The sequence below is a fragment of the Hydra vulgaris genome, chromosome 12 (genome assembly GCF_038396675.1).
Source record: "Hydra vulgaris chromosome 12, alternate assembly HydraT2T_AEP".
In the NCBI taxonomy this organism is placed as follows: domain Eukaryota; kingdom Metazoa; phylum Cnidaria; class Hydrozoa; order Anthoathecata; family Hydridae; genus Hydra; species Hydra vulgaris.
Genome location: NC_088931.1, coordinates 21,421,702 through 21,437,689, shown reverse-complemented (window position 1 = coordinate 21,437,689; position 15,988 = coordinate 21,421,702). Strand labels below are relative to the sequence as shown.

General features: G+C 24.3%; 1 protein-coding gene across 2 annotated transcripts in view; it reads right to left on the bottom strand.

Moving 5' to 3' along the window:
- Positions 1-15,475, bottom strand: part of LOC100210595 (dynein axonemal heavy chain 6) — a 137,689-nt gene extending 122,214 nt beyond the window's left edge. The window contains exons 1-7 of one of the 2 annotated variants that reach the window (XM_065812540.1): positions 15,130-15,475; positions 8,892-8,924; positions 8,282-8,679; positions 6,606-6,818; positions 5,896-5,950; positions 5,676-5,810; positions 5,464-5,569 (exon numbers count right to left, since the gene is read on the bottom strand). In XM_065812540.1, coding sequence (XP_065668612.1) covers positions 5,464-5,569; positions 5,676-5,810; positions 5,896-5,950; positions 6,606-6,818; positions 8,282-8,679; positions 8,892-8,924; positions 15,130-15,225 — 1,036 coding nt within the window. In that variant the 5' untranslated portion in view covers positions 15,226-15,475. The remainder of the gene's footprint in view (positions 1-5,463; positions 5,570-5,675; positions 5,811-5,895; positions 5,951-6,605; positions 6,819-8,281; positions 8,680-8,891; positions 8,925-15,129) is intronic. The other variant, XM_065812541.1, reaches the window with a different exon arrangement.
- Between the last annotated feature and the right edge of the window lie 513 nt (positions 15,476-15,988).

Genomic DNA, 15,988 nt, shown 5'->3' with positions numbered 1-15,988 from the left:
GGGTCTTTCACCATTTGTCTCTCATAAAATATTTTTTTTGCCAAAAGGCTCATCTCATTCTCAAAACAATTCATAAATAATTTTTTATTCAATATATTTTTTTTTTACATAAATTAAATTCTTTAATTTATCATTTGATTTTTATTTATTTTTTGATAAGGTGTTTTAAGAAGACCTAATGACTTTAATACAGAGCACAATGGGAGAGCATTTAACTAGAAAGTTCATACTTCCTTCCTTATTAATGTCACTTACCTGGCCAGAGCTGGCATTGAACCTTGAAACTTTTAGTTCTGAGCCAAAACTCTAACCACTGTGCCATGGCTGCTTGATTTAAAGTGTTAAACTTAGAGCGCTTGTATATTACTATTTTTATAATAAACTGTAATTGCATTTAATAAGTGTAATGAAGCCAAAATAAATAAAAGGAACCATACCTCAGTCAATGATAATAATAATACTGAATTTTAAATTGTTTAAGAAAAGTATTCAAAACAACATTATATTTAAACTAAACATAAATAAATCAACTAAATAAGTATGATTAATTGTATTTTCATAAATGAAAGGAAAAAACTGATTTATATTTTGCATTTTTTTGACATTTTAAAATCGAAATCTACTTTTTAAAAGAATTTTTGTATTTTTATATAGTTGCTCTTATTGTAAATAATATATTTTAAAAGTATTTAAACACTTATTGTACATAATATATTTTAAAAGTATTTAAACACTTTTTGTACATATAAGAATAATTTAATGGCACTATTTTTATTTTATAGCTGTAATGCTAGGTATATTGGTGAAACCACCTGACACTAAACAACAAAGATATTTGAACATCTCAGTACTAATAAAACATCGTATAATAACAAACATCTCTTATCATCTTTAAATGTAAAATTTCTCAAAGTACGAACTCTTTCTCCATACTTGACAGAGCATCCTCTAAACTTGAAATTAACGACAGTACCTATATTGAACTTGAAAAACTTTAATTTTTGCATTTTGCACTTCATAACAAGAAAAATTAGTTCAAAAGTCAACAGATTTTTACCTTTTATGATGAAAATTGCATAAATTTCAAAATAAAAAAATATTGAGTTTACCCTACTTTTGCCACAAAGTCATTTTACTTCTTTTTATTTCAATTTTTTTTTTCTATTTAACTTTAGTTATATATTTATAATAATTAAATTTTATTGTAAACAAATAAAAATTTTATGTATACAAAATTTACAAACAACTTTTGTAATTGTTAAAACAGGTTGTCAATTTAGATTGTTATTTTTCAAGAAGCTATTATTAAATTAGTGTAACTCAGGTGCAATTTATTTCTGTTTGAATTATTAATGGTCTTTTATTTATATTTGAAAGTATACACAACTTAATGGCGCATTTTAATTTTATTTGAAAGTTTTTTGCTTCATTTGTTTATTCTAGGGAAGCCTCAATGCACAACAAAGTGAATAAAACAGTTAGAAAAAGAATGAAGGCTGTGCAAAAAAGTACATTTAAAAAAGATATTTTTCTGCAAACTTTCTAAAAAGTTGGATTGTTCCTTGTTATATACATATATATATATATATATATATATATATATATATATATATATATATATATATATATATATATATATATATATATATATATATACGTACATACGTACATACGTACATACATACATACATACATACATACATACATACATACATACATACATACATACATACATACATACATACATACATACATACATACATACATATATACACACATCAACCCTTGGAATTAGTAAAAATAAGGTTGGCAATAATTTGCCAACCTCAATCTTTTAGAGGTTGGCATAAGGTCAACAAAAATAAATTTGATATAAAGGTCTTATCATTAAACATAGAAATGAGATTGGCATTTTTATCTATTTTTTAATTTCTATTCACCTCCCAAGGCCATGGAGACCAGTACAGTCAAGAAGACTACTTTAGTTTTGGTTATAACCCTCTCTTAACTCTATAACTTCAAAACCCAAACCTAGACAAACAAGGCTGCTGCATGGAAAAACAAGTTGAGAGTGGTGCTACTCGAGACGTGGTGGGGATCAAACTCGAAACTTCTTACTTATGAGGTAAACGCTCTACCACTACACCACTACCACATTTAATACATGCATACATACATATATATTATATATAATATATATACATATATATATATATTATATATATATATATTTATATATATATAAATATATATATACTTAGCAATCTATGTGTATATATATGTATATATATATGAACTTAACAACCTATGTATATATATATATATATATATATATATATATATATATATATATATATATATATATATATATGTATATATATATATATATATATATATATATATATATATATATATATATATATATATATATATATATATATATATATATATATATATATACATACATAGTGGTAGTGTAGTGATAGAATTATTATTTTTTAAATAAGAAAATCAGAGTTCAATTTCCACCATGTCCCTGGTAGTACCACATTAAACTTATTTCTCTTAGCAGTGGACTTGTTCTTCAATGCTTGTGTCGTAAAGCTAAAGAGTTATGAGAGGATTGTATAAACAGTTAAAATAAAATAGTAGACCTTAAAGAGATAAATAAAGTAGAATTAAGGCCCCTTAAAGAAAAATACCATTAAAATAATTGAGGAAACTAATTTAATTGTTTTTTAAAAAACCACAAATGCAACAATATTGAATAGAATCTTTTTTTTCTTAATTCAGTATATTTTCATTATTATTATACACTAATTATTTTATAGTTTTTTTTGTGTTTAAATATTTAATATTTAAAAATTAAGGCACAGCAGAGTGTACATACATCAACTCACTATTCAGTAATAAGGTTAGTGAAGTAAACAAACATCGACTAAGGATTTTGGTTTTGGTATATATATGAATCACTTATTAAAAAATCCTCATTTGTTCACCATATGTTTGTAATTGAGTTATGAACGTAGCATTGTTCAGACTATAGATAGACTTATAACTTAAGCATAAAAAGACCAGTAGTACTGTTATCTCTATGGAGCTGTTTGAGTTTGAAATTTTTGTTTATTAAAAAAACATCGCTTATTTCTGACAAGTTGTATTTTTATAATAAAACAGTAGATGTTGGACATGCTGCATTTGAACTGTCAAAAATATATTAATAAATGTTTCTCATATCTTTTAGATGTGCTCTAAAATGCTTTGAGAATGTGTCAGAAAGTAATCAAACCAAGGTGTTCACCAAATTTTGTAACTGTGAAGAAAAAAATGCTCAAGATGCTTACTTGCAAGCTTCTATAGAATCTGTGGCTGTGGTAAGGAGGAGATTAAGAAAACTGTTAAATGCCCAGGGTGCAAAAAAACCAAGGAAGTCTTATTTTAAAATTACATTAATAGTTCAGGAAAGACAAAGGTATGTAAGAAAGTTTTTATATCTATTTATTGCATAACCAATGATAGAATCAAATCACTGAGAACACTACTATCATTAGGTCAGGCTTTTGTAGATTAAAGAGGGAAAAAAACGCCAGGGAATGCAAAACCAGCTTCTATAATTTTGTATGTTTTACAACATAAACATTCATACCCAACAAATTCAAGTCATTATGCTTCGCGTAATATGGAATATCTCAACAAAAAATTGAATACTTAAATAATGCACAATCAAGACAAAATTAAATACCCTGAAATTTATATTCTCAAAAATTTTAACAGCAAATTTTATGTATACCCTGTATAAGAAGCCAGAAAAAGTTCCAACAAAGTCTGTAGTTTTATCATGAATTACATAGAAAATAACATCCTAAACACTTCAAAGCATATCCACCTATTTTTAGATGATTGCCCTGGATAAAATAAAAACCACACTATGGTTTGTTTTCTTCTGGCACTGCAATCAAAGAAAATTTGAAAAATTTCCCACTACTTTCCCATCCACAGAAACTCTTTTCTATTGTGTGACAATAACTTTGCAGTTGTTAAAAAAAGATTTGAAGAGAAGACCAATTTTACACTGTCAATGACTGTATTGATCTTACAAAGAATGCAAGCATTAATAACAAGTTCGAAATTAAAAAAGTAGAGGGTGCAGATATTAGAGATTTTAAAACCTAGTGGCCAACAAACAAACAAAAAAAATGTGCCAATTTGAAATCTACCAAGTCCCTAACAGCATGAACTTATCATTTGCAGCATCCAAATTTGTACACTTTCCCAAAAAAAAGAGCTATCCTGGGTATGTGTCTATGAACCAATATATTGATGGCTCATTTTGAAACACACACCAACTAGCTATAAAAAATATTATTGAACTCCCTATTAGCAATGGGAGATATGTAATTTTACACATCTCTCCCTATTAGCAATGGGAGAGATGTGTAAAATAAATATAAATATAAAAAAAAATTCAAGACATCAAAAAAATAAGCCAACATGTTCTTTGAGAGCATGCAAAATTTTATGACAAACTGTACCAATGGCCTAAGTGACTTTTTTCAATACAAGATTCCAAACAACTTTTTTTATTTAATCATAAAGGTGTTTAGTAATTCGATACCTTCAATATGTAAATTCAGTTCAGATTAAAAACCTTCAATATGTAAATTCAGTTCAGAAAAAAACCTTCATATCTTGCAACTAAAAATGAGTTTTCATAGAATTTATTTCATAAGTTTAACTTTTCCAAATTTATTTTAAAAACACCATTTGTCCAGCAACTTTATTCTAATATATTTTGCTTCTGGAACATCTTTTTTTTCTTTTCTATCAGTTCTATCGCTTTTTTTTTTTCTTAATTTTGTTAGACACTTTTTTTGTTAGCATTAAAAATGACTGAGATCAGCCAGTTTTTATTGAATATCTCAAAACAAGGTTGTGTGGATGAGAGGCTTTTCAAATACGCAATTCATATATATATATATATATATATATATATATATATATATATATATATATATATATATATATATATATATATATTTATATATATATATATATATATTTATATATATATATATATATATATATATATATATATATATATATATATATATACATACATATATATATAAAACATGTATAAAAAGAATAAACTATATTATATATTATATAAAGAATACAAACTATAAAAAGAATACATAATAAAGTATATATTATATACTTTATTATGTATTCTTTTTATAGTTTATATTCTTTATATAATTTTACATAATAAAAACCTTACAATATCTTAGTAAATGCAACTATTATTTCTCTCAAACTAGACATATTATTATATATCTTATTAACACACTTAAAGAAGTTTAAAAAATAAAGTAGTTAAAAGTTTGTTTTTCTCTTTTTTTCTCTGTGTGTGTATGTGTGCATAAAATTGTTAATAATGATATTTATAAACGTAAAAATAACCATGAAGATCATCAGGAACAAATCCAGCCTCCAAAAGATTTGTTCGACATGCAGCACCAACAATATCTTTTGCTAAACTTCGAAACTCACATAAACTCTGTTCTATCTAGTATTCAAAACCATATGAAATTAAAAAATAAAATGAAACTAATCAAAATTACTCTTTAAACACAATTGTTTTGGTCTATCATTAAAATATATAAGCAAATTACCTTCTTATGTTGAAGATTTTGTATAATCTTGAATTCTTCCAATGTGTAAGTATGATTTTTTACAAACCAAAATAATCCCATATCACTAATTCGTAAGCACATATCGCGCAAGCTTAATAGTGCTGATCCAAGGCACTAAATTGTAAATATAATTGTTTTTAACTAATAAAAATAAAAAAACAAGTATTTTTATAACAGTTAATGGTAAAACATAGCATACCAAATTTGCTGTAAATAGTCGAGAATTTAAACGTTTCTTTGCAAAAATTTGCTTTCTAAATAAATGGCATTATTTATTCATAAAAATTAGACAATTTCTTAAAAAATTTTAAAATTCCTTTAATTTACAATTTTAAAAAAAGTGTACATAATTTAAAAATTTTCAAAGTTAAAAATATTGTATTTTTTCATAAAACTTTCTCCTTATTCATCCAGATCAAAACTTTCTCTCCTTTTTTTCAGAATTATTTCCTAAACACAAGCCATTCATGGCATTTGTGATGTTTTTGTCATTTATAAGTAAATCAATTAAATCTGCTTTCATAAAAATATATGCAGATGATGGCCTTTTCTCTATGCAGATGACAGCCTCTTCTCTATGCAGAAGATAAAGACTAAGGCACAGAGAAAAGAATATTAAGAATAAGACACAGAGGAAATTCTGTATTTTTGTCTTAATACCTCTTCTCTGTGCTTTTCTTTTGTGTACATTAGTTTAATACCAGTTAGTTTTATTATAAAATCATGCATCCTTCTGTTACTTCTGTTCTAAGCAACATATGTTCTTCAATATATTTTACTACTTCTTATCTCCAAACATAATTAGTGTCTACACTAAAGTCATTTTATTTAAATTTTTTTTTTTGTAAACACACTTTTTTAAAAGTTATACAAAAATTATAGTATAATAATAAATAATCCATTAACAACCTGATTTGCAATATTTTATGCCAGAGAAAAAATGATTTCCAAAGACGAAAATTAGCAAAAAGCTTTATTTTCATTAGTTGAGAATGGTGAAACAAATCTTTTTCCCATTGATTAAGTGGTGTAAACTCAGAGTCTTCTACAGTTATATGCATAACGCCATGTTTACTAATGGTGAAATAGTTAGAGGGGTTAATCTCTGCATATGTTACAACTCTAAATAAAGTTCATGAATTAATTAAAATACATTCGTTTAAATATGCAAGTTCTAATAATATACAATAAAAATTTAATTATATAAATTAAAATTGATAATGACATTTTTTAATAATGGTTAGTATTTTTTTCAAATGATAGCTGCTTAAATTAAGTACTTTGGCACATTTTTTGACAGTTTAGTTTGCCAACTTTAAAATATTAATTTTTATGCAATAAACTTTAAATAGTAAATTTATTATACTCTCTATATAATATAACCATTAAATAGTAATTATCTTAAAAACTAAAAGTTTTAAAAAACAGACAGGTTAATGATATTTTAAAAAACAGACAGGTTAATGATATTTTAAAAAACAGACAGGTTAATGATATTTTAAAAAACAGACAGGTTAATGATATTTTAAAAAACAGACAGGTTAATGATATTTTAAAAAACAGACAGGTTAATGATATTTTAAAAAACAGACAGGTTAATGATATTTTAAAAAACAGACAGGTTAATGATATTCTAAAAAACAGACAGGTTAATGATATTTTAAAAAACAGACAGGTTAATGATATTTTAAAAAACAGACAGGTTAATGATATTTTAAAAAACAGACAGGTTAATGATATTTTAAAAAACAGACAGGTTAATGATATTTTAAAAAACAGACAGGTTAATGATATTTTAAAAAACAGACAGGTTAATGATATTTTAAAAAACAGACAGGTTAATGATATTTTAAAAAACAGACAGGTTAATGATATTTTAAAAAACAGACAGGTTAATGATATTTTAAAAAACAGACAGGTTAATGATATTTTAAAAAACAGACAGGTTAATGATATTTTAGTTATTCTTTTTCTATAAGAGAAAAAAATTCAAAAAAATTACAAGATTTAAGTTGTGTTTAACATTAGTAAATATATCCTTAATTTAAAAAAAAAAACAAGCTTTACAAGAACATTTCAACAGAAACTGTTGTTACATAGTTGTATTATTCAAAACTTTGTATAATATTTTAAATTTTTTAAGCAACTTTAAAAGTTGATAACAGTAAACATTTTCAGTTAGCATAGACCTTTTGTATATATTATTTTATTTTGTATATATTATTTTATTTTGTATACATTATTTTATTTTGTATATATTATTTTATTTTGTATTTACTATTTTATTTTGTAAATATTATATAGTATGTTTCTTTTTTCCTTCCACTTTGAAACTACTGATATTTTGAATCAACTTTGAAACTACTGTTCAACTTTGAAACTACTGATATTTATACCTTCAACTTTGAAACTACTGATATTTCATAATTAATTTTCAATGCAACAAATTTTTAGATCAGTTTTTGCTTTCTAACAACTGCTCACAGTTTCTGTCATCATAGCAAATAAAATTTTTCAGAGTTTATGCATTCATATAAATATTATGGAATGACTATGAATTATAAGAAAAAGTAAGAAAAGCATACTTAAGACTATATGGGTTAGAGCTAATAGGCGCTTGTGATGAATCAACAATCATGTAGACAAAACCATTGTTCGGGTGGATTTTTACCAGATTCAGAATTTTTTCCAAATTGAAAGGATCCAAATAAAATTGGCTGTTAAAATGATATTTACTTACTAAATCTTTCTTTACCAATGAGTCAGAAGAAAATTCAACTTTTATTCCAGCAGAATGATCTATCTCTTTTTGACGCTTCTTAAAATCATCAGGAAGCTCTGGAAGAGAAGTTGTTGAATGTTTTTTTAAAGGTTCAAGTGAAGTTTTTCGTTTTAACTGCTTCCATTTTAATTCAAAATCTGTATTATGTTTAACAATATTTGTATTTTCTCTCTGTTTTTCTTGATATAGTTTTAAATGAGGCTAAGTGAAAAAAGATATAACAAAAAAGATATGAAAAATAAAAGAGTATATATATATATATATATATATATGTATAAATATACATATGTATGTGTACATATATATATATACATACATATATATATATATATATATATATATATATGTATATATGTATATATAATCAATTGTTTGAATTAAAACATGAATAAAAAAAAAACTTAAAAAATTACCAATGGGTTAAAACATTTAGTAAACTGACGACCCTAAAAATATAATCAAAAAATCATTATATTATTATAACATTAAAATAACATTATTTTATAGTCAAGTCTTTAGAACTCAAGTATAATCTACATCCATAAAAATATCAAACAAGTCATTCAAGATGATAAACTGTAAATATCTAAGGGTTTACATGTAAACAAATCGAAATGTTTTATAACTTGGTAAAAAAAATTTCATAATTATGTACAAATTGTTATAATTGTTAAAAATTGTTAGGCATATAATGCCTATCAACCTGGCTATATAAGAACTTAACAATGTCAGTTTTAATATATGCTAGTATAAAAAGAAATGCATATCAGTCATAGAGAAGCCACTTGTTATTGACATGGTTGTTGAGAAGCATCTTAAATTTTAGTGAAGGTTCTTTTATGGCATCATTATGAAGAGAGTTCCATTTATTAACTATTCTTTTAAAAAAAAAGTTTGTACACATACTTAAGCAAGAGGAATATTTTTTTCACTTGAATATATGACCACCGGTATTGAATTGGTTATTGATTTCATAATAAATATAACATTTAAAAAAATCGCAGAAAAACAGGGTTTAATACAACCAATAAAAAGATTTTAAAGCAACATTATCAACTAAAATCAGACAGCAAATCAAATGAAACAATTGAAATCAGACAGCAAATCAACTGAAACAATTAAACAGCAAATCAACTGAAACAATTTTTTGTCAGACTCAAATAATTTTCTGACTTTTTGTCAAAAAATTATGCTGAATTATTTTAATAGTACCAAAACTAACCTTCATCATGGATTTCATGATTAAGGTTAACAAAAACTAATAATAACCCTAACCATGATTAAATTTAAAAAAATACTAATAATAAATATTATTAACACTAACAATATTAACCCAAATCATAAGTTGACAATTATAAAAATAAGTTAACAAATACTATTGTTAACAAATACTAATAACACTATTGTGATTAACAAATAGTACTAAACTTAATCATTTTAACAAATAATACTAAACCTAAGACTTTTTGAATAATCTACAAGCAATAATAAATCACATCACAAGCAATAATGAATCACATCTACAAGCAAATTAATAACTTTTGTAAGATAATTATCAGCTTCTTTGTTTGGAAAAAAATTATAAAAATTGGATTTTTTTTTCATTGTGATAATTTTAAAATCTTTTATTTGGTAATTTTCTAAAATACATTATTAAATTACATTGTTTAAAAGTTGTTCTTAATCTTAAAAATAAGGGAGACTTTCAGCTTAAACAAGCATGGTTTGTATAGCTTGTACAGTTGGAAATATAGAAGATGTAATTGCTTCACATTCACTTGATAAATTTTTGATACCATTAAATTGTAGTAATTTTTCTTAACTAATTCATTCATTGTTTAGAGTTGACTTCAGTTTAGAGTTGTCATTATCACAAGAAAATGAGATCAAAGCACACTTCTGTTCAAAAAAACCATAAACATAGTGACTATTCCATCTTGTAGTAATGAACATACTTTCTAGCACTTGATATTGAGTTTGGTACTTTTAAATAAACTTCAAATGAAAATTGAAAATGAATTAAATGGGTTACTATATATACAAATAATTTTTAATGTGTTCTACAAACTAGAGTGCTCAATGTTCTTAAAAGAACAGAGCAACAATAAATTAGTAGAAAATCACTTATCAACTTTTTTTCATTTTACACTGTGTTGCATCTATAAAGACTCATCAGAAATTTTTTTTATTGGTTACTATGTTTTTATAAGTTGTTGATATATTTTTTATATATATCTGGGCAAATATAGCATCATCCAACGCAAATTGTAAAGTGTGTAAAAAACAAGGCAAACTATTGTAACTCAGTTCTCTTATTCCAGCTACCATATTAGCTGCATTATCTCTAGCAACTAAATATACTTTTGAAGCTAGAATAAGAAAGTCACTTATAGAACTTCTAATTGTTTCACATATATTTTTGGCAGTGAAATGGATGAAACATCATTTATTACAATTTAGATATTTTGCCCAGGGTTGGTAAAAACCCTGGGTTTTTTTTGGGTAAACTTGGGTTTTATTTTTATTTTATATATGTTAAACTTTTTTTTTTTTGTTTAATGATATTGAAAATTAGTAAAATTTTCTACTTAAACTTTATTTAAAATATGTTGTACATAATGTTATTTAATAATTTATAAAAAGTTTTTAAATTATTTTGAAAAAGATTTTTAAACATAATTTAAAATTGTAATAGAAAAAAAAATTCATCTATATGTATTGATTTTTTTTAAACTTGTTTCTCTGCGCATTGGCCTTGTTAATAAAGGTTCGTGTTTTGGAGTTAAAGAGTTGTGAGAGGATTGTGACCACAAGATGAACAACACAAAAGATAAAAAAAAATCTTAATCTATAAAAAGATTTGAATAAAAATTTTGATAATGTATTTCCAAATAATGATTCAAATATTAGTTTACTCTGATAGCTGTTATTGTTGGTTATAATAGTTAATAATAATAATAATAATAATAATAATAATAATAATAATAATAATAATAATAGTTAATAATAATAGTTAATAATAATAGTTAATAATGTAATAGTTATGATGTTAATGTTAGTTATAATAGTTCATGTTGTTGATGTTAATAGTTCATAAAATTATAAAATATCTTTAAAAAAATCCAATAAAACCTATATTGCCTTTTTAAGCTGGTTGTTTTGGGTTTTATTGGGTGGGTATTTTTGGGTGGGTTTTTTAATGCCAACCCTGATTTTGCCTGACTTGGTTCTATTTATTTTGAAAAACAGAACTTTTAATGTGTTTTCTACATGGAACATAATAGTTATAGCATATTCTCTCAAGTGTTTCAAAGTTTGTTTGGACTGTTTTGAACAACTTGCTTCAGTAATTTAGATATCTAAACAGCAATCATATAGAAATATAGAAGGCGATACATGAATAAATATTGATAACAATGCTTTAATATGTTGCTTTTAAGTATAACACAAGTAAAACAACAAAATTATTTATTTTAAATTACTTCTTTTTATGGAGACATTCAAAATAACTATATTATTTATTTATTAGTAATATTTTAAGACCACTAGATGGTTTCATCATCAGACTAAACATTTTTATAAAAAACATTTTAAAAACTTGTTAAAAAAAACATATTGGATACCACTTTTTAATCTGAATAAACTGCATCATTGGTTTCCAAAAACCTGTTTTTAGATATCATCCAAACTTATTCCAAATGGGTCATGTGGGCTAGTTAGTACTGTATCTCCAAAGCTTCCCTAATTTTTATTTCAAATTTATTAAAATTAATTTATTTGAACTTTCTAAGCAAAAAAAAAATCTAAATAATTGCCAAAGGAGTGCCAAACAAAAAGGGGCACTGAATTTCTTATTTTCTTTGAAAAAATTTTATCAAACGTTTTTTTAATTTTACTTTTTATCGCATAACCAAAATTAATTTGAATTTTAAAATTATTCCTATGATTAGTTTATAATAAACAATGAAGATTTTAAGCAACAATAGTATAAGTGTCTTTAGGTAAAGAACATTTGCGCAAAAATTTACGTTACATAACTTGATTGTTGTTATATCGCGTAATAGAAAGTACTGGTTTCTATTATTACTTTTACAGTATAATTTTACCTTTTATTAAATCAATAAATAAACAAAAACAACAGATAACTAGGTTTTACTGTAGATATGTATTGTTTTAACTACTATTACAAATTATAAGGTGATGACTAATAATATGCCTAAGGGGGCAGAAGCCACAAGTGCAACACTGCCAATGAATTGCTTGAACAATGCCTTCAGAGAGAACACCAACATTAAATGCTCTATGGCAACTTTTTGCATATTACCTTGATGTTCACAAAGTCATTAATGTTTCATTTAGTTTTACTTGCTGCAAAGTCAATGTATTTTTATAAAAGTCAATTTATTAAAAAGAAACATTAGGTTAAATATTAAAAAATAACAACCCCATGTAAATCAAATCTTTATTTTTTTATGTAAACCTCCAAGCAATATTTTGACATCTTCTTCTGACACCCTGCTCAAGAACAGCAATATTATAATATTCTTTCCAATGAATTGCTTGAACAACGCCTTTAGAGAGAGCACCAACATTAAATGCTCTATGGCAACTTCTTGCATATTACCTTGATATTCACAAAGTCATTAATGTTTCATTTAGTTTTACTTGCTGCGAAGTCAATGTATTTTTATTAAAGTCAATTTATTTAAAAGAAACATTAGCTGAAATATTAAAAAATAACAACCCCATGTAAATCAAATCTTTATTTTTTTATGTAATCCTCCAAGCAATATTTTGACATCTTCTACTGACACCCTGCTCAAGAACAGCAATATTAAATGTTTTGTAACAACTTGGTTCTCTTTTTCTAACCAAAAGTTCTATTTTTTTCTTGACTGTATAGTAGTTGTTGCTTCAAAGTGAAGGCTAACTTAATGTTATACTAACACATAGGTTTTTCTCAAACAATGTTCCAAGGCCACGTTGCTTATAAAGCTAAAACTGTTATTATTTATACAATACTCTAATTGAATGACTTTTTTTTGTTTTTGTGTGAATATATATATAAATGATTATTTGCGTTTGAAAATCTAATATCAGAAACTGATTTATGTTTAGGTTTTAAAGATAAAGAGCTTGGAAACCAACTGAACTGTATTTTAAATTACTTCAACTAAGTTTAAGACTGCATAATCTTGTCAAACTTAAAATCTTTAAATCTTGTCAAATTTAAAATGAAAACAACTTAAATTGCAAAAAAGAAACTTGAAGTGATATAAACCTTAACTCAATCCAAATATTAAAACTAAAATAAAAATTATTAGAAAATATTTCATAAAAAAATTTAAAAAAATGAAAAAAACTCTCAAAAAAATGAAAATAATAAAAATAAAAATAATAATAATGAAAATACCTATAAAAAAGGAAAAAAATGAAAACTTAAAAGCCTGTATATAACAACACATAGCAAAATTTTATAAATTTAATTTATTTGTTTTGAACTTTTATAATTATCAAGTTAAAATTGATCTTAAAGCATAACTCAATGTTTATGTTGATTATTTATTATATATAGTAACAGTTTAAGGACTTTATAACTGCTTACAAAATTGTAACTTATCAATAAATTTCTAAAAATTAGCAAGTTACATTGCTCATTGCTAAAGCAAGAAATACTTTTGAAATTTTGCTTGAAAATATAGAGCTTTAAAGTATGAGTAAAACTTTTTTTTGATACTGAAGTTTTTATTATTTGGGAAACTCAGAAATTTAAAATTACCATTTCTCATAAATTACAAAATGTTTTATGTTAAAATTTTCAGGATTTGCTTTTCTCATTAATATAAACCAACCCACTGGCATGGAACAAAGAATTGGGGTTAGATAGTTACTATTTAAATATGAAAGATTTATTATAGCAAAAAAAATGTATTTTTCATTAAACTATATTATATATATAAAATATAATACTATAACATGTCAAATATATATATATATGTGTGTGTGTGTGTGTGTGTGTGTGTGTGTGTGTGTGTGTGTGTGTGTGTGTGTGTGTGTATAAATACGCCATGATAATGTGTTGAATATATATATATATATATATATATATATATATATATATATATATATATATATATATATGTATGTATGTATGTATGTATGTATGTATGTATGTATGTATGTATGTATGTATGTATGTATGTATGTATGTATATATATATATATGTATGTATGTATGTATGCATGTATGTATGTATGTATGTATGTATGTATGTATGTATGTATGTATGTATGTATGTATGTATGTATGTATGTATGTATGTATGTATGAATGTATATATATATATATATACATATATATATATATATATATATATATATATATATATATATATATATATATATATATATATATATATATATATATACTTGATATATATATGTATATATATATATATATATATATATATATATATATATATATATATATATATATATATTTTAGTTAGCTTCAGTTTATTATTTTATTATATAACCAGGGGAAAAAATATAAAGAACTATTTTGTAGCATATATTTAACATGTTTTTAGAAAAAAAATACATTAAAAATTTTTTTTGAAAGGCACAAAATAATGTAAGTATACCGTTTACCTTGTTATTCTGGTTAAGTAAAGGATGAGTACAACTCAAAGTTTTAGGTTGAATTACTTCTGATCTTGCCACAAGCTTTGCTCGTAGTTCTTCCATGGTTAAATAAATCAAACATTGACTCCCTCTATGATTTAAATAGTTAATCTAAGATAAAAAATATTTTTATCTTAGATTAACTATTTAAATTATCTTAATATTATTATCACACACACACACACACACACACACACACACACACACACACACACACACACACACACACACACACACACACACACACACACACACACACACACACACACACACACACACACACACACACACACACACGCACACACACACACACACACACAAACCTACATACGCACACGCATATGTGTTAATTATAGTAATGATAATTAATAATTGTAAGAGTAGCATTAAAAGTAAATTTATTACAAAGTTAAGTAATAATAAAAATATGATATATAGAATATAAGACAAAAAAAACATCATTATATAATATAACATGGAGAGCATATATTTTCGCTTATTGTATTCCTATATAGATCTTTATTTACTTATATTATTCGTATATAGACTCTTTAGTACAACCATAAATTTCTGCAAAGTTTGTTTATGAATATATTTATATAAATTATAATATTTATATAGTTTAAATTATATAAAGTAAACATTTTTATGAATTGCACATGCGCAAAGACGCGTTGCTAGTGGTATCGCTTATTGTTTGGCTCGAGGTAATCTTTGAAAATAAAAAAGGTTCTTTCTTTGAAAAACTTTGAAAAAAAAAAATGGGGAGATAATAAAGGTGAAAAGCACATTAATAATAGTGGATATAGAGGTTGTTTATAAACTA